This window comes from Tigriopus californicus, chromosome 2 (assembly GCF_007210705.1).
Source record: "Tigriopus californicus strain San Diego chromosome 2, Tcal_SD_v2.1, whole genome shotgun sequence".
Classification (NCBI taxonomy): domain Eukaryota; kingdom Metazoa; phylum Arthropoda; class Copepoda; order Harpacticoida; family Harpacticidae; genus Tigriopus; species Tigriopus californicus.
The window spans coordinates 11,364,406-11,383,492 of record NC_081441.1 but is presented as its reverse complement, the minus strand read 5'-3'; the positions used below and the strand labels follow the sequence as shown (position 1 = coordinate 11,383,492).

Here is a 19,087-nt window from a genome sequence, read left to right as displayed (position 1 = left end):
TTGGTTGTTCATTTAAACTTGATTGAGAGAGGTTGGAAGTTTATCCCAACCAAAAATGCAAAATAGCCTTATATAATTTACGTATGTTCTCATGAATATTTGCCAAGTCATTCAAGATGTGGAAAGATGGTTCGAGTTCGACTACACCCTTTACGTAATGTTCCCCAAAAGTGTCATTCACACGATTTCGTGTGAAAAGCGTGACATCCGTTTGTGTGGACACGAGGAGTTCATTGAGGTTCCGTTCAGAAGTGTTCCACTGATCCAAGTTCCCACTTCTAGGGAAGGAGGAATCTAACGCCTCGCACGCCAATTCCACAGTATATAGAAAGCTAACCTCGTTCTCTCCTGCACCACTTGAGAGGAGAGTAGAGATTACACAACCATCCTTTTTGAACTGCAGTGAGTGAAAAGGGATTGGAGGAGCAAAAGAAGGCCCACGTTGTTGGGATTTGGAGGAGCCAAGTTCGCACAGCTTAAAGGAAGTCTCAAACTTGTCTCTGCTCTCAACTAAGTGAGAGAGAGAGGCACGCACGGATCTGGGATGTGTGCTAGTCAGACCATGGTATTGGCTCCATGGCATGTGCGTGGCGTGGAAACAATCAGGCATGGGATGGAAAAGGAGTATGGCAAGGACATTTGAAGCAAGAATAAGAAATTGAGAGGAGAATTATGGAGAAAGTCATGATTGCAGGCTTCCTTCGGAGCTCACATACGCCTCGACCAGACTTTGTTGGACTCTCCCGAAGTGAGGGGAAACCAGGTTTTTAATTGCAAACAGACAGGTGTGGGGTGTGCCCTGGAGACCCAAAATGGGTGGGTTCGCGATACTTTTAAGTGCAGTTGGGGATGTGCCTTTCTCTAGGACAGTCTTTACAAAGGGATGCCTCAAAAGGGTCGGTATTGTTCGGTTGACAAGTTCAATGTTCTGACTTATTTATATATACAGTATGTACATGGTACGTGCGCTCTTCGTCTAACATGGGGTGAAGGATGCCGGAACGATAGGAAAGAGGCACAACTCACCCTTTGGTCAGGTAGGATTGAAGTTGCTTCCGCTGAAGGCGACTTCAAACTTTGGACCACAAAACGGACCGGGTCACCGGCGTTACGGATTGCATTGACCGCCACTGTATGATCAGATGTTTCCAATGGAACCCCATTGATCTCCAATATGCGGTCGCCAGTGAACAGCTGCCCCGTTCGGCCTGCTGGACTCTCGGGCAGGACACTCTTGATGAAGATCCCCGATACGTGGGCATTGTTTTGTTTTGGACCATCTGGATCAACCTATCAAGTATGAGGAAAAAGGCGGTTATTGAATAATTGTGAGATCTTGTGGCATTGAATTGAGCCGTCCTTGCCTTGCCACCCACTATGGAGACGCCTAAGCCTGCACCAGGTTGGCGAAATACGTCCACCACTCTAGATTCTCCCCAAATCTTGTTACCCACCAAGTTCTGCTTAAGGAACCCAGGGGACGCGGCAGAACCCATGGGGGAAGGGTTTGGACTAATCTAAAAGGTCAGAGAAGACCGTTAGAACCTGAAATTCTTGGCGGTCTGTTTTGAGCTCATTCGCCCTACTCTGGAACCATTTTGGAAACCCGAATTGAAACTGGAAGGTGGCTGTGGTCGGACTGCTGAGTTGCTCACGGGAGGGGGGTTGTAAACCCGAACCATGTTTACAGCCTCTTGAGCGTCCGGTGGATCAAAATCTGGATCTGGCCCGCCAAAGCCGTGAGGAACAGGAAGGATATCACACGGAACGGATGTGAGTGGAACGTCAATTTGAGTCACGTCTATCACAGGGGGTTCAATTGAGCCTGTGCCAACAAAGACGTCATCCTCGAGATCAAGATTGATGGGCTCGGGATCCACCGAGGACTCGATCAAATCAGACGGAAATTTGGTCGGACAACCGGCCGAGGGAACAAACCCCGATTCAACGGTCAAATCCGGAATGATCTCCTCGCCGCTGGACTCGTCCAAGGACAGTTCATCAAGGGAGCTGAAAATCAAGCCATCACCGCATTTCTAGTCAATTGTGTCACCAATACAACCAGCTTTGTACAATTGTCCTAAGTATGCACCCCTTTTGTTTTCCTGGGGCAAACACGGAAACTGAATGAACCTTGAATTAAACGCAATTGAACACAGGTTCGTCTTGGTCTCGCAAAACTCCATATTTAGCGATTTGCGGCCCACCAGGAAACGGGAATGGTATTGCGGTTTGCGGTAGTAGTGTGGTAGGGCATTGGTTGGGTTGTCGTTTTGGGCAAAAAGGAGGGTTTTTCCATGTTCTAGGTATTTGGCTGACGGTGAAGTCAAGAAGAAACTATGTGCAGATGGGATGGATTCCCGGTAACAAGCAAACGTTGATATTGGTTTAATCAGGTCGACGACTACAGGTCTTGGTAGATGGCAGTGCATTTAGATGGAGGTCAACTGTCGTTCGAGGAATTGAGATCGCACATTCTCTCATTGAAATGATTGATGATAGGAGCGGTTTCAGAGTCACCAATTGGAACAGTCGAGAAAAATTCGTTCATTCAGATCAAAGTGTAGATCTGGAAGGTCTCACCTTAAAGTGCATCCAAGAAACGCTATTAGAAACTAAAGTAGTCATACTGACAGGAAAATAATAGAGCTCTTTATTCAGTTCTAAAGAATCTAGATGTCTACAGAAGGAAACTAAATAACAGGTGACGGATGAATCGATGCTCTTCACGGAGAGATAGAGCAAGAGGCGCCTCTCGAAATTCACTTATGAGGTTTTGAGTATCATTCAAACTAAAAAAAAGTGGTTGCAAGCGGTGTGGCTGGAAAAAATAGTCGCATAACTACATTGTTAGGATAACTAGCAGACTGTAATTCCTTGCCAACTGGAATGTGTAAAACGGTGTTCCGGTTGGCAAGTTATTCCACCCGGTTTAATGGTCGTTCAATCGTATGTTCAGCTAGGCCCGAGTTTAAAGGCTTCTAGGAATAGGAGGAGGAGGAGGGTCAATAATAGGGAACAGAACGCAAAATTGGGCATGCAAATTATCATAGTAGTTGCAGTATGTAGCACAAGAGGAGAGAGAGAGAGAGAGAGCGATTGGTAGCATCAGGAGAAGTGTGGTTTTGCAGTGGCAGACAGACTTTGGAGAGGGGGAAGAAGATCTCTTACGAGGAGGGCGAGTGTCTCTGGGGTACGGACACCTCCGGAGACACTTTCAAAGATTCGGAGAGGGAGTGGACAGGATCGGCATCTTCAGTGTTGCTGTTGGAGGTCGTGGTGTCCTCGATGGCCCCCAGCTGCTCCTCTGGGATGAAAATGATCCTGGAGATTCAAGGGGTGAAGGAGTTTTAGAAAATTCAACTTACTGACTGCGAGGGCTCCGGGGAACAACTAGCTAGATTAAGGGAAACTTTCATGGAAAGGTTGCACTTCGAAGGTTTCAAGAATCGATGTAATCCAGGGTCACAAAGCCCTTTGGTCGGTGAGCAAGCAAGTCGTTACAATTCCGAGCTCTTTACATGGCAAAGTTTTACCAAACGTTTCGCAAGAATTGGTACCCTTTGGTCACGGCAGCTTGAAACTTCTGCCATGATTGGATATTGTCCAAACTGTTGAGGGTCATTTGTCAGTCTCCCTAGTAGTTACTCGCTAGAATTCTTTTTAAAGCATCCCTTCCGACGTCCCACCAAGTGGTGAAAGGGCCTTGAGGGAAGAAACCTTATTGAAACCCTACGATGCAAAGCTTTAGGTACAATGGAAGTTTACGCACGGGATCCCTGCACTGACGAATTCAGCACGTCTCAAAATGATTTTGGCTTGGGAACTGGTCACCCTCCACATAGATTCGTGGTTGAGGAAAAGGACGAGGTCACCCACTCGTAGGCGACCATCCTTGGCCAAGGCCCCATTAGGATCGATCTGTCTGACAATTGTACCCGAGAGCTCAAAGGCCAATGCTTCCAAATGAACCCCTGAAATTGAACAGAAAGACATTTATTTCGGCAGAAGTTGGTCACTCTGGAAACCCGGGTGACGTGAGACACTCGTAAGTTATTTATGTGCAGTTCAATGTTCCATGCTTCTGATGAAATTTATAGTTCAAGACTGAAAGATTGATTCATTTGCATTTCGGGGCAATCGAGGTCTCAATTCTGTTTTACATTCGAAAAAGGCGGAATTCTAGAATAGGCATGATTGATTGTTACCTAGAAACTGCTTCGAGCTTTTGTTGACAACGATCGAGTATTTTGGCAGTTTTGGAAGAATAGGGATGTTCTTGGCAGGTTCGAGACTGAGGAGTCGCCTCATACTAAGGTCACTTGCGGCCATCATGCCGTTCCCAACCGTTGTGGGAGTTCGAAAACCTTCGTCGATTGTCGAGGAACCCGATGAGCTCCCACACGAACCCTCTGAATTGGTCTAAAATCGGGGTAAAGAGAGAAAACGGTGTATCTTTGTACAGGAACTTCCCAGGAACCGGTTTGATTTTGGTCAATGATCTGTTCCGTTGAAGGCGCACCAGTGGCTTGGTAATGAAGTAATCGGTTCGTATCCCTAATAATCTTTATCCATCTACTCTACGTGAATTATTGTTGAGTAGTTGTCGTTGAGGAACACAAGTAGTGTATTTAGCAAACGGGATCAGTATCGATGGATGAGTTATTTTGTTTCACCGTACTCACCCAATCATCCGTTTTCAGATCACTAATGTTGCTAGCTTGGGTGGTTCCTTCTGCATTTGTGCTGGAACTCGGATATCGGGAAGATCCAATATCCTATGAAGCAAAAACGGAGAACGTTTTGAGATTTCCTTCCAGTTTGCCTTACTTCCCCGGAAGTCTTTCCCCCCCAATGAAGTGATTATTAAAATACTCCTAAATGTACATCAGTATCTATTTTTGAAGTGCCCACGAATCAGTCAGTTGGGGGGTACTTGGAAGTGCCAAAAGTTAATTGAAGGTATTTCCAAACGCGAAACTCGTTGAGTGCAAATCTGACCTGCTTCGTGAATGATTGAGGGACCTGATCCACCTCAGGCAGGGATGGACTCAAAATGGGAGGCGACGTCCTCTGAACCTCCTCCAAAGGTCGGGCGATGCCAAGTCTAACCGGACCAAACGATGCACCTTTGAGCGCGTGAACTGCCGCGTCCAAACTGGCGTTTTCCAAGCGGGAGTCGTTCACATACACGAGTCGATCACCGGGAAGGATCCGTTTATCATGTTGAGCCACACCTCCAGGCACTAGACTGCGCACCACAATCACAGTTTCGGTCATATTCTGAGGATCCTGAAGTGGAAAGTCCGGTAGATGCCTTCCAGGACTGCTTCGCGTCAAGTTGAACCCCGCGTTCCACTTACCTGATAATCCAATATGGAAAAGCCCAATCCTTTATGACCTTTATTGAGAACCACCTCTTCTACGAAGGAAGACCACATGGCTCCACACTGCATTGTTTCCAAAGACTTTGATTTGCCTCGATGCAAAAAGCCCGAGGCCGGAAATGTGGAACTGCCACTCGATGGATTGTTCGGTGGGGTCGTGACTGCTGGGCGAGATAAGCTCGAGGTTCGCTCGGAAGTCGTCGTCGTCTTAGTTAGGGAGCACGCCTCAGCGCCTCCTAGTCCTCCTCCGGCATTCAACTCCAGGGATATGGAGTGACTTGTTGTGCATGCCAACGATACTTCCGATTTGGCTTTGACCAGAAACTCAGGGCCCTTGGCTGCCAATAGACTCTGTAGACTCCCACTCAAGATCTTCTGAAAACAGGAGAGGAAAAAGGAGCACAAAAGGCTCTTGTCAAGACAAGAGATAGGGTGTACGGTGAATATGGATTAGCTTGGCCTTCATGTGTGCCAGAGTCAGAACTGTTGGGTTCCCCGAGCTGTCCTCATTTCCCTGTACTGTTGGCCAACCCATACGGGGCTTTTGGCTCAATTGCTGGGGTTACCTTAAGGCTCAGAGAGAGGAAACTGACTGAGCATCCCCTGACATGAACCACTCAAAGGTATTGAATTGCCAGGGCATCTCACAGAGGTCTTCTCATAGTGGATAATCGAATCTGAATTGGGTTTCTCACTTGATAGCCACCCTTCAGAATGGGAATGGGATTCAGGAAGGTATACATACTTTATGTACTTAATTTGCTTTTCTTCATGAGACAATGATTTGATGGGACTTGAATGTACGGTATATTGTATGAATAAGCGTGTTGGTCCGAAGCTTGCTTTCTTGTAGAGTCCAGGACAGAAATATCTTCATTCAATGTCACTGAGCATTTTCCTGTGAAAATGAGGTTGGGCTGACTAATTACCAACACCAAATGGTGTTGGATGAAAGCTAATTAACGTCAGAGAGTGAAACCAGGACAGGCAACAACAAATACTTTACTAGAACAGGATCTTTCCAACTTTTGTGACCGAACTTTCTTCCTGGGTCGAAAATATAGTACACCAGAGCCTCAGTAGAAACAGGTCTAATTACTCTTCATAAACCAAACCAAAGAGTGGAACAAAGAAGAGAGGAAACGCGATCCACTGCGTTGTTCCGAGTCCTTCCCCATCTGGGAAAATGTTTGTATTACGTAGATGAATGAGAATCTCTCTTGACTCAAGGCCTTGCCGTCGAATGTATGCTGGGTGACATTTTCTGAGGAAAATAAGAGCCAGACTCGAGTTCCTCAATACCAATGAGTCCCAGCCCCCAATTCCAAGCAAATGACGCAGGTTTGACCCCAGGAGTAAATCTGTAACCTTTCGTTATCTTGTTTTGACAGGGTTTTAAGCCATTCAGGGCCTGTCTCTGAAAGATTACGTAGGGAGCGAAACCACTCATGAGCAGAATTTGAGTACTCTAATACAACCTGGGATTTCTGGTTCAACGGCAACCTGATATCTTTGTTAAGCCTCCCTCCCTCTTGCTGTAATTACAGTGTGATATAAAGGATGACATTCCTGTCTCCCTCTGTTTACCTCGAACAATGTTTTCGTTCATATGCACTTGCGCCATATTTGCTTTCATTTTCCCTATCACAAAGAGCTCTCTTTCTCTCTCTTTCATTCTCCTTCATTCGCGATATGCTCGATCACGTGGAAAGTTCGATGGTGTTTTCTACCTATAATGGATTTTCGCGCGAGACTATAAATCAAGCTTCAGGCCAACGACTAAGGTTCTCGTTGGTACATCCGAGATTAGTGTTAATGCACGGAGTTAATCTTGTAAACACTTTCCTCTTACCCGGGATTCAAAAGCTTTTTCGGAATGGCTGGGATCCACATTATCCACTATGGTTCCACGAATCGGACTGGGTCCATTGCACTTGCGGCCACATACCAAAGTGACCTTGACTGGGAGATTCTTCAGACTGGACACGACCTCTTCGTGGAACAAGCCCTTAAGGCACTTCCCATTGACCTGAGAATGGAGAGTCGGGGAAAAGTTTAGCTACGCTGATTGATGCAATCCTGATAAATGTGGCACGCTGTTTTTCAAGATTTTCCAAGGAATGTCACCAATTAGTTCCTTGACTTGAACTTGTGAGTTAAAATGCTAAAGGTGACATATTTGTCTTTCATTAAGGTGTTAAGGTATTAGTACAACGGAGATTATTAAAATACATCCCGCAACCTCTCTTCAACTAATTATTCACGGTTCATCACGCTGTTGTTCCCGATTTCCGGAAAGTTTCCAAATGACCTTTCGGATTATTTATCAATGAATAAGGGGGCATTTGAACAAATTTGTTATATGTATTCTCATAACTTTGGAGAATGGGTATCGTATGAATGGACATCATTTTATTGGGTAGACGTGTTAGTTTCCTTTAGTCTCAAATTTTCATCCACTCATAGAGAACGTATATACCTAAACAATACATTTTCAAATTAAACTTTGACCGTAATGAGTCTATTAGAAGAGGTTTTTGAACCTCATTAGAAAAGAAAGAAGGCTTCAGGGGCGTCGATTAAATACCTTATTGAACATTGCTGATCGATATGTTAACAATTCGTCTTATTTTACCTGTTTGGTAAATGAGGAACACGGAAAACTCTCTACTCAAGATTTTCGGATGGGTTCTGAAGTAATTGCAATTTGTGAACCTTGAAGGTCTGTGCAAGAATGACTACTTTTTTTCAGTTTAATAGTATAAAAGTAGATTTGTATGGCAATGGGACATTTTTCTTTGTTAACATTAATGTTGATGGGGGACTGTTTGTCAAATATTTTGTAGACTACCTTTCTTCTTACCTCCAAAAGTTCATCACCACTGGTCAATTTGCCATCTTTGTCGACGGGACCATTTGGCAAGATGGAACGTATGTAATGATGAGGCCGGACCTCTTTCCCATTCTCTACATCCACCGTTCCTTCTAATGAGATTCCTAATCCACTATTGCTTTCTGGTTTCTGCAATTGGGCCACCTATAATGGGATCGACGACTCGCTGAGTTACATTGTCCTAAGGCATATGAACGTAATCCTCTTACTACAATGACATAATTTCCCTCCATGATTGGTCCCCATTTAGCTTTGAGTCTCTCTTCCTCTGAGTCTTGGAGAGTAACTCGGGAAGATTTAGAAAAACTCTCTTGAGATTCAGCATTAATTTCATGCGGCATTGATCTGTCGTTCCAATCTCCAGGGAAAACGGAGAGTCTGCCATTCGGTAGATTCAAGGGATTAATGGAAGGCACTGAAGTGGCATTGGGTAGATGAGAACTTAAAATTAAGCCGTTGTCCAAAATGTTAGGCACACTGTGACGAGGAAGTTGACTCCTCTGATCAGTTGTTGTTGGTGACTTGTTTTCTGAGGCAGCTGATGAGCCTCCTCTTGGCGTGAGTTCACCTGAAGTTAGTTGAGAAATGGCACATGTGGATTTTCTGCGTTTGGTTGATATGGAGGTCGAAATGGAAGAGCTAGAAGACGTGATAACCGTGGCATTATTGCTAGACGCATTACTAGAGGTGTAGCCAAGTGGATCGTGTGCGGAATTGCAGGCCACCACGCCCCGGTAGGGCTTATTCGATTTAGCTGGTGGGTGAGCCGGCGATTTTGTTGAGCTCTGGAAAGATCGAGAGAAGGCAAACGTTAGTGGTCAATTGAACATTCCGAAGAAGGTTTCAAATGGAGGTTACGTTGGGTTGCACCGAGGACAAATCGGATGCGGGTTGATATTGAGACAATGGTGCAGTGGGAGTGGCCACATTGGCTTGTGAGATTCCTAATTTGAGCTCTTCGAACTTAAGGCCACGTAGGTAACGGACAATTGTCATCTTGACCGTGTCTCCAGTATTCTTCAAGATTTCCACAGCCTCTTGATTGGAATAGCCCGACAAACTGATGCCGTCCACCTGAAGAAATGGGGAAACCTAGATATTAAGTTGCTCTTCGGGGATAGTACTCAAGTCGTCGGTACCTCAATGATCTGGTCGTTGACAGTAATGCATCCACTTTTATCGGCCATGCTTCCATCAATGACACTCTTTACAAAGATCCCACAAAGATCCTCTGAAAAGAAAGGAATTAGTTGCTAGTTGCCATGAGGGTGAAAGCGAATGGTAATTTCTCACAACAGACCTTTCTCGCATATATATCCGGCCACTGTGATACCTAAGCCTTTCCCATCCTTGACTAATGTAATCTTGAACTCTTCTTTTTCTGGAAGCACCATAACCACTTCATTCGAGGATCCTGGTTCACAATGTGAGGATTCCAGGACCACCAATGACTCTTGCCGACTGGCTAAAGAGGTGACCGAATTCGTCAAAGACATATCCAATGCCCGATCGGATCCATTGGTTGGCATTGAAGTCTTTCGAATCACCTTTTTCCGGGCTCCTCCAGCATTTGGAGTCAGGCTAGGGCCAACTTCTTCTTTAGATGTATCATGCGACCCCGACCTCTTCAATGAATTTGCCTTCTTCTGCCTTAACGATTTAGATTTGGGAGTGCCCTCCTTTTGATGGTGATGGTGGTGATGATGATGATGATGATGATGCCGATGATGCTTCGTTGAGCGAATGGACCCTGGTGTGGTCACCGATCCAGGAGAAGTCTTATTGAGCAAATTTTCCTTATTCGGACCGTCTTTGTCGCTAGAATCAATCACAGTAGGAAAATTTCCTTCAATGCTATCACTTGTCTGCACATGGTGATTGACATTCTTCAGCTTGGTGAGGGAACTCTGAGAATTGCTCTTGAGCATTCGAGATTGGGCGAGCGTTGGATAATTATCCTGGAGCACCGAACTTCCCTCAGTAGGTCCTTGGTGAACGACAGCTTCGGCACACATGGTTGACGATGAACTCGGTGAGGATGGATCGTCTTCGGGAATGGGAACATGGAAACTCTTCGTAGGACTGACCACCGTTACTTGAGGGTTTCCTGACGCCACGGAATGGGTGACCATGGTCTGGACAACAGACGTACTTCCTCCGCAACTCATTCCGGATGAGGTCAAGGGAAGAGGCAAGTTATGCAACATGGGAAGGCCATTGGTGCCTTTTCTTCCGTTGGACTGGTCTGGATTAGAATAGCTCAGCACCTGAGCCATGCTCTGGGCTTGGTTTCCACTAGAGGAGATGTAACTTTGCCCTCCAAGGGCGTCAGAGTTCTGCAACAATGAATGAGAAGGAAGGACAATGCAATGAATGTGAGGATATGCAAAAGGGGATTTTCACCTGGTATTGTTGGACGTCGAATCCTTGGCTTTCTCCAAGGTCACTGCCTAATTGATCAAAGTTGAACCCATTCAACGTTGGAGCAGACAGGGTGAATAATCCGGATTGGAGAGTTCTGTCAAGTTCGTTGGGATCGCTTAAACTTTTAGTGGGGACAATGGCAGAGTTGACCTGAAACGTGAAAATAGTAATGTTTGAAGTGGATTTTGGGATATATGGCTTGCTTATTGTATTTTAGTTCCTATGAGGACAACGAAGATAGTCAAAGAACACCGGACTCTTAACGAGCCAGATGGTGCTGCATGCATTTAATGGAGGATCACCTCACAATGTTACAATCAAGTAGCCAACTTTAATTGCAATGTCCATCATGAATCGTCCTATTTTTTTACCTTTATCCATATTATCTCATACCTACTAAAGCTATCAGGCGCCGAAAAAAACGATTCTTTAAAGTTTTGGCCTAGTCTTTGGTCTCGATTTGTGACAACCAGGTTGATTTTGAGACATCAAAACTCCATTATATGATTACCTGGTTTTCTACCCACCTTGATCATTACTGATAATTATTTACGCTCTATTTTTGCCATTATTTCCTTGCTTTAGGGCGCTAGCCAGTGGTGAACCTTCAATAATACGGCTTTGACTCACCATACATGTACCAAGGGTAAGTGTACCAGGAGGGAAACCTGGTTTCCGTTAATTAGAAATATGGAAGGAACCAATAATCCAAAGAATGCAATTAATGTTATAAGTTGTCTTTCTTCATTCTTTGGTGCAATTGAAGACCACCCAAGTTTAATAAGAACTCTTCTATATAGATTTATCTCGAGGTTTAGTCGTGTTTAATATCAAGAAAATATGCCTTCGAAAAAGCCAAGTGCAAAGAATGATTTTGCGAAATCCAATTTCTAGTACATTTCTCACGTTGCTCAATATTTTTTGTGACAATCATTTCTCCAATCATGAAAGACCTTCGAGCGCAACAGTTTTCGTTTTCGCATACAACGATCTTTTCTGGATCACCATTACCATTCATCTGTCAACTTGTGGCCTTGATCAAAGACCCTGATCAGATCTGGTCTAAACTAGCATTCCCCCTATACTGGTAACAAGTCCTAAGAATATTCTTACTGACTAAAACTGCGCTTGCACAGCACAGCAAAAAAAATCGGAAATTTATACCTCAATTGAGTGTGCCCAGTTGTGATAAATAAAGCAAATAATCATAGGTGGGGTTGCCAAAGCTTAGAGAAAGTGAGGCTCTTAGTAGTTTTAAGTGCACCAAAAGTTGTGGACCATGCTTGCTGGTTTGCACAGCCTTTACTTGATGTGGAAAATCAGAATTCCACGCGACTTGACAACTGGTATCCCATGTTTCGAAATCATCTGTTTTTTGTGTTCAATCATATTAGTACGTGTATATAGTCACCAAGACCACCCAGAAACGGGCATCACTCACGGAACCTCCTTACAGTCGGGATGCAGCAACTATCGCTCTTATGAGTCACATTTGCGACATTGGGTCAATGTTCTTTGTGAAGCCCACCTCCGTTGGTCAAAATTGGTTAAAGTGTTTTCGGTCGGTACTACATGAGTAGAAGTCACAAATCCTTCCATGTACTAACTAGATGACACACCCATTTCGGCTTAGGCCAACAATCTTAGTCGCAATCGTAAAAATATAGATTCTACATCTTTGACGTTAGACAATGACGGACTTAGACTCGAACGCACAAAGGAGATTCCAAGCGCTTAGTATGTGCCCAAGAAAGTGTCCAGCATTCCTTACTCTCCAAAAGTGCCCAAACTTGGTCTTAGTCTAATCTGGGCAGACCGGGACCTGTCCATGAAGAAAGTATGACAGATAGTTGTGGGAATTCAGTTATGGTCTTAGGGTGGCAACAAGGTCCAGATGTGACTTATTTCACACGTCTTTGCATCTTCATAGCTCACTATATCCTGGTATAAAATGAGCATCCGTCTTAGGACTTTTTGTCCTTGAGTGAATGCTCAACGTGGCACTGTTTTATCATCTGATCATTTTGCCAATTCAAATTCTGAATAGGTGCAGAACACATTAGTCTAAGTAAGGAGATGTCAATGGCGATGATGACATTCACGACTTCAGCTTTCCTTTTCCAACCCAACGTTGTATAACGATGTTGGTCCTTATTGCCCCAACCACTGGTTTTACGCATTTTCCTAATTAATGGGCGAAAAACAAAGGTCCGAATAATCGAATAAACTAGATCTCATGTTTTTGTGGAATGAGTTCGAATGTTCCTCTAAGGGCCTTACGCTGCATGAAATATGGTTTACGTCTTGGACTTCAGAAGGCGCTTTGTGACCCAGCCTCTACCAAATAAAGGGCTGATTGGGCCGATTTCTCTTTATTGAATTAAGTTCCGTTTGTGTTGTTTTGGCTAATTCTACCAAAATCTTATGTATGATTAGTGACCCGGGTCACATAATGTCCGGAAAAGAAATCGATTTAATGGTATGTTACGCGTAGTTTATTTAGCAACCCACCGTGCCTCTTCCCGTTTTGTTTGGGCAGTCTGACGTGGCAAACAAGGGCCCTTATAGAGCGCACGATTCATTTCTTATCTCAGACCTGTACTCCGTTTTGAATTTGAATTTGAATATTAAATACATGAACGGAAGCAGTCGGAAAAATTAGCATGAAACTTTATCCCATAGCAATTATCCCGGAGATTCCACTTGGATCCAATTTTGTCGCCATCATGAAGGCTTATTGAATGAATGAATGAATGGATATAAAGTTGCTTTCGCTTGAGACACTCGTGCGTTAAGTCGGAAATAATCATTTGCAATTTCTTCCGATGCAACAAGGGTCGTCCAACAGGAAACAACTGGAATGGAGTTTTGCCTCCATGTGCAAATGGCAAGGCCATGCAAAATTCCCTCGGGAATTCCCCTCGGCACCTTCCTCCCTTCCCTCCTCAACTCCAAGGGGAATTTCTGGATGACGGCCAACACGGTTGGACAGCTACCAACCTTGAGTATGAAGATAAATGTTCTCCTCCCATATATTACAAAAACCTTCTACCACTTCACAAACTCAGGGAAGTTTCCATTCCATTGGTCTTGGTCACGACAATGCAGATAAACATGAGGAATGGGCTTCATGGTCCCAGCCATAATTTAATCTTACCATGAGACACAAGCAAAAAGTAACACCTTGTGTGTCATGGAACCGAGCCAAAGCCGACAATGGCATTGTTTCGAAGTAAATTCAAAATAAAAAAGCTAAAGGATAAACTAGGACGGCTCTCATTTCGACACTTTTCTAAGGATGGATCGGGGAGCAATGCTTTTTTGAAGTGAAAAACTGCATCCTGTTTTGCTCACTTGTTAGCGCTAGATTATCAAGAAAATTGTCGTCACGACCTTTGTAATGGGATAAATTGAAAGTGCAGGCAAGGACGCTTTAATCGTTTTGATTGCTAGATTTGCCACCCAATAAGAAAGAGAAGGAAACTTGATTTTTAGGCTCCGAAAATGACTGGTCTGCTGAACAAGGACATATGGTCGTTAATTAGCTTTACTTATGCGTGTTTTATTTTTTTGTGCTGATGAAGTATCGTTAAGCTTGCAAGATTGGTTTCTTGACTAATTAATCGATAGTATAATTGAAGATTACTTTGACTTTGTTTTACCTTAAGAACAGCATATGACTAAAAACCATTGCCTTTGTTGCACACTTTTGTCTCCTTCATATCAAGCAAGAATTCATGTATCCTTTTAATGCTCTTATTTTGAGTTTGAATCGATATCAAACATGTCTTAAATTGCCAATCACTCTTTCAGCTCGTAAATAAAGGCGAATTTTGTTCGCCTTTTTGTCAATGCAAAAATTTCATCGCTCTTCATTAATTTGCAATTGCTTCGGTATAAACAACAGCTCGTAACTCATAACTCAATATCACGAACTTATTCCAAAACAAAAATGAAATTCACCATCCAAAATGTTCAGCAAAGCACGCTTGGACTTTTCAGGCGACATGTCGTGTAGACGGAGTGCAAAACACATCATGTAAGTTGCTCCTTTCAAGACATGGTGAAAAGCTAAAGTGCAAAACTTGGGGAGATTCTCTCACCTCTTGGCTCAGCATAATCTTCTGGTCTTATTTGAAGTGGTTCAAGAGCCGCCAGAGAGTAAGGAGGAGAGGGAAAGCCAAGGTATCTCGTTATCCAGTGACAAGGGCTTTTTGCTGGGATAAAGGCCCAAAATTCAATGGACGGCTAAATAATAAATGAAGGAAAAGGAAGGGAGAGAATCCAAGGACTGGCTCCAAAACTGCTCCACTTTGACTCGTTCACCATGCATTGAATTTCTTAGTTACATTTCAGACCTTAGGCTAAGTCTGGATGTGTTAGAAAGCAATTCAAAAGCCCCTTTCCGTATCTGATGAAGGGACAGACGTCCTGACAAATTTGCAAGACACCGAAACAAAGGTGAAGAATGTCAAAACCAGCAAGACCCTAAAGATTTGATAAATTCTTAACGGCCTTTGTCAGACCAAGTGTCAAGTTAAGCTGAACGGATGCTCTGTGTTACATTGATTATGTATGCAACAAAGCCTTGCCAACATATTTTAGCTAAAGGGGCCTAACTCTAGGAAACCTTTGAGACGCTAACCACGCCCTCAGGCGGAGAACCAACACTGATACGGACACGGCAATGTCTATAGGAAACGCGTACAAGGACGATGTGATGGCTGGCTTCGCTGGCCGGGCGACCCTAGCACCCAAAAAAATAAAAGCTAAAAATATAACTTTGAACCACCGGGGATGGTACGAGGAAATGTGGAGTGAATTAGATAGATTTGGAACAAACTGGGAACCTTCGTTTTTTTCTGGAAACCGTCTGAGCGTTCCTGCGGGCTCGTCTTTTTCTGGAAGCATTTGATAGGGTAATTGTGAAGAAATTGTAAAAGGGGACGGGAGGAACTAGCCGAGCTGTGACACCGCAGTAACCTAATTAAATACTTTTCCAAGGGCATTATCATCGCTACATACCAGGTAATTGGGCACAGTTGGATCAATTGGCCTTGCCACGACTAGACGGATAGACTCCTGGCCTGCTTGTCGAAGAATGGCTGCAACTTGCTCGGCTCCCATGCCCCAAAGACGAACTTCACCAACGGCCAATAAGTGATCTCCATTCTGCAAAGTTCCGTCCTGGAAAGAGAAACACTGAAATGTTAACTCCAGCAGGGTGCTCTTGCAACCAATTAACTTTGTGTTCAAAGAAGGACATAGATTCAACATGATGCCAAAACAAATATGTGTTGGAGGGTGGCGCTTGGTTTCAATGACCTATTGAGACATAGCCTCCTTAGGCTGCATGAAAAATGTTTTACGTTTAGCACTTCAGAGGGCGCTTTGTCACTCAGCCTCTACCAAATAGAGGGCCGATTGGGCCAATTCCTTTTTACTAGATTATAATCCGTTTGTGTTGTCTTTGGGTAATTCTATTAAAATCTTATCCATAGTTAGTGACCTGGGTCACATAATTTCCGGATAAGAAATTGCGTTCAAGGCACGGTACTAGTAGTTTATTTAGCAATCTACCGTGCCTCTTTCCGTTTTCTTTGGGCCTAGCGACGTTGGCAATAAGGCACCTTATTGAAGCAGAAAAGGAAGATGACGTCACACTCAAATTTTGAGAGTGCACTCGTAATTTTAAGGCTTAACAGTTCGTTGTCAAAGGATTAAATTAGAGTTTCAGTTCGTTAACCCATTACAGGAATGGTTCATGTAGTATTGCATTTTAATAAACCGTTACAGTTTTACTCATTAACATGCATCAAAACTACTTTTTAGCAGAAAAAGCTGCCCTTCGACTTGTGTTTAAAATATTCGAAATTTTCTATTTTTACAAAAAACCTTTGAAACGGGTTTTGTCTCACATTGAGACTTATATCTTAGTTATTTTGTACCTCTTCTGTATTGAAAAGTGCCCGAGTGACCACCCGAAATTTGTGCTAACATCATCATGCAGCTGCTACTTCAATGTCCCAATTTCAATGATATATTTTTTGATGAGGCTTTTTGTTTTATCCCTACTCATTAATATCCGCTTATCACTCCAATTTATTCACGATGATGGTATCGTATTACAATGAGACCAGGGCTTCACGTATAATCTAGATAAATTGTTTTGATATTCAGCAATACGATAGGAAACTAAAATAATCATCAGACTCAGTTGCAATTGTTGGACCAAATTGAACGCTCGTCGTATAAGAGAAAGACAAATACAATAAATACCCCTAAGTAAAAAATGAATTCATTTGTTACATGTAGTGTTTCCTAAGACGCAAGTATGACAAGAAAACAGCAACAGAAGAAGACATTACAAGAGCCCATCCGAGTTGGTTAGGGGGTTCTACTTGAGGCTTTTTTAATCTCCAGCTCCTCTAAAAATGACTTCATGTCTCGTGAGAACCAATTTGTTTCTTCAGATACCTCATCTCTAAATTAAAAGACTGCCTCATGAAGACCTAAAAGAAGATTGGTAATGCCATGGAGACAAAATTGAATTTACAAACCCACATCTCGAGCTTCAAAAGTAAGTGCCAACTTCACCGCCTTCCAGTCTCTATTTTGTACCTGGAGATTCCAAAAGTTAGTTTTGCCGAGCCCAAAAATTTGACGCTATCTAAGTTTCCCATTCAAATTTGCATTTTTACGCAGACATGTCCTGTTTTGCGCAAACAAATGGATATTCAACCAAGAATTGAAGATATTGGATCCCACACTAATGTCTTCTTTAATGCACAAATCTGCTGAATCTCATTTACAGTACCGCCTTGGTAATGAAGGCTATAATTACCCATCTAATTAACTCTTTCAAAGGATTTTCGACAAGACCTTTACAAGGCCGTCATAAAAAGGGATGAATTATTCACCACTATTACGCGCCTCCATGTTCGAGGACATGGAACAAAGGACTAGAAATATGATATCTAGTGCTTCCAGCGTTGGAAAATGTAGACGGCATTCTCCTATTCCTCCTCTATTCATCATGAAATTGGATTTCTCCCCTTTCTGCCCTCCCAATTCCCATCCATTATGAGGGACGTCTCCCAAAGCGTTGGTGAATGCGAACATTTCATGCCTTGATACAGTCAAAGTAATGAACACATGGGATCACTGTGATGTAACCAGTCTGACATTGAAGCTGGAAATGTTTCATTGCTGGAACACAATGCCTGGTGGGCACTAGGATGAACGGCCTTGGATCTTGTTTCGTGTGCCATAGAAAATCAAAGCTCATTACAATACGTGACCTTTTGCACCTTCAAGCTCTCAAGAAGTGGTCTTCAATCTATCTTAAGGCTCTTTATCAATGGAGGAGGGGGGTCAGGCTCAACTACCAAAAGGACCCTCTATAAGTTTGAAGAGGGACAGATGAGCTGAATGCTCGAAATCCTTTTGAGCCTCGAGGTGTGGGAACTAGTTTTAGAAGGATCTTAGGTAGCCCTCATTGTGCTTCCATACGAGTCCAAAAGAGATTGGTTCATCTCGATGAATGAATGGGGATCAATGTGGAAACATTTGCATGAAAAATCCCTTTGGGGAAAGGCCGGGAGTGCCCCTACATTGTGAGGTTTGTTTGGGTGGACCCAGTGCAATTCTATGGAAAATAACCTCGCCTGGTGCGACTAGTGTTGCTGCACCGTATTGGACTCTCATAATGGGAATGTTGCTCTGTGTTATTGTGTGAATAGTGTTCGTAAACAAGGGAACGGTTCATTCGATTGCGTCAAATAAGGCGGCATGATAACCCTCTATTTATTGCCAATTAAGTCCGGAAGGGAGATACTTTCGTTTAGGGTGTGGGGGAATTTTAGTCCTGCAAGGAAGAATATATTAATAATGGCTTTTTTAATCGATAATCTAGAGCACTAAATCCTCATCTGTCGATGAATGCGCAAGCTATGGTTAGGTTTTGTGATTCATTGTTTTGTCGAGCGAACATCAATGTTACAAAAATCACGAAACCTAGGCAACATTTGCTTCTTGGGCGAATCTCGCAGGTACTTCTAAACGTACTGATTAGAAATGTGACGATTCTTTACCCTATCAGCAGCTCCACCGGGAAATATATTTCTTACTACTGCTCCACTGTTGCGGCTTCCACTGATTCCAAATCCAAATCCATTGCCATCATTGTTGAGGATGATTGCCTGGATCTGTGCCCATTCACACTGAAGCTGCAATGAGAAGGATATAAGATGAAGCATTGGCTCATGGGGAACATGGCCAAATCACCACATGGATACAAGTAACAAATGTCTTGACGAAGGGGCTAAATTTAGTTCTCCTCATTAATTTCAGCCTTCTGCAACAAACTTTCCAGGCAGCACCA

At 43.4% G+C, this 19,087-nt stretch overlaps 1 protein-coding gene across 1 annotated transcript in view; it reads right to left on the bottom strand.

Moving 5' to 3' along the window:
- LOC131892709 (inaD-like protein) overlaps positions 1–19,021 on the bottom strand; it is a 23,578-nt gene extending 4,557 nt beyond the window's left edge. The window contains exons 1-19 of the mRNA XM_059242540.1: positions 18,798–19,021; positions 15,730–15,891; positions 10,684–10,854; positions 9,581–10,616; positions 9,420–9,511; positions 9,139–9,354; positions 8,490–9,065; positions 8,251–8,424; positions 7,240–7,416; positions 5,364–5,762; positions 5,002–5,292; positions 4,686–4,778; positions 4,209–4,422; positions 3,773–3,974; positions 3,172–3,324; positions 2,208–2,337; positions 1,587–2,036; positions 1,365–1,517; positions 1,027–1,290 (exon numbers count right to left, since the gene is read on the bottom strand). Coding sequence (XP_059098523.1) covers positions 1,027–1,290; positions 1,365–1,517; positions 1,587–2,036; positions 2,208–2,337; positions 3,172–3,324; positions 3,773–3,974; positions 4,209–4,422; positions 4,686–4,778; positions 5,002–5,292; positions 5,364–5,762; positions 7,240–7,416; positions 8,251–8,424; positions 8,490–9,065; positions 9,139–9,354; positions 9,420–9,511; positions 9,581–10,616; positions 10,684–10,854; positions 15,730–15,891; positions 18,798–18,962 — 5,118 coding nt within the window. The 5' untranslated portion in view covers positions 18,963–19,021. The remainder of the gene's footprint in view (positions 1–1,026; positions 1,291–1,364; positions 1,518–1,586; positions 2,037–2,207; positions 2,338–3,171; positions 3,325–3,772; positions 3,975–4,208; positions 4,423–4,685; positions 4,779–5,001; positions 5,293–5,363; positions 5,763–7,239; positions 7,417–8,250; positions 8,425–8,489; positions 9,066–9,138; positions 9,355–9,419; positions 9,512–9,580; positions 10,617–10,683; positions 10,855–15,729; positions 15,892–18,797) is intronic.
- Between the last annotated feature and the right edge of the window lie 66 nt (positions 19,022–19,087).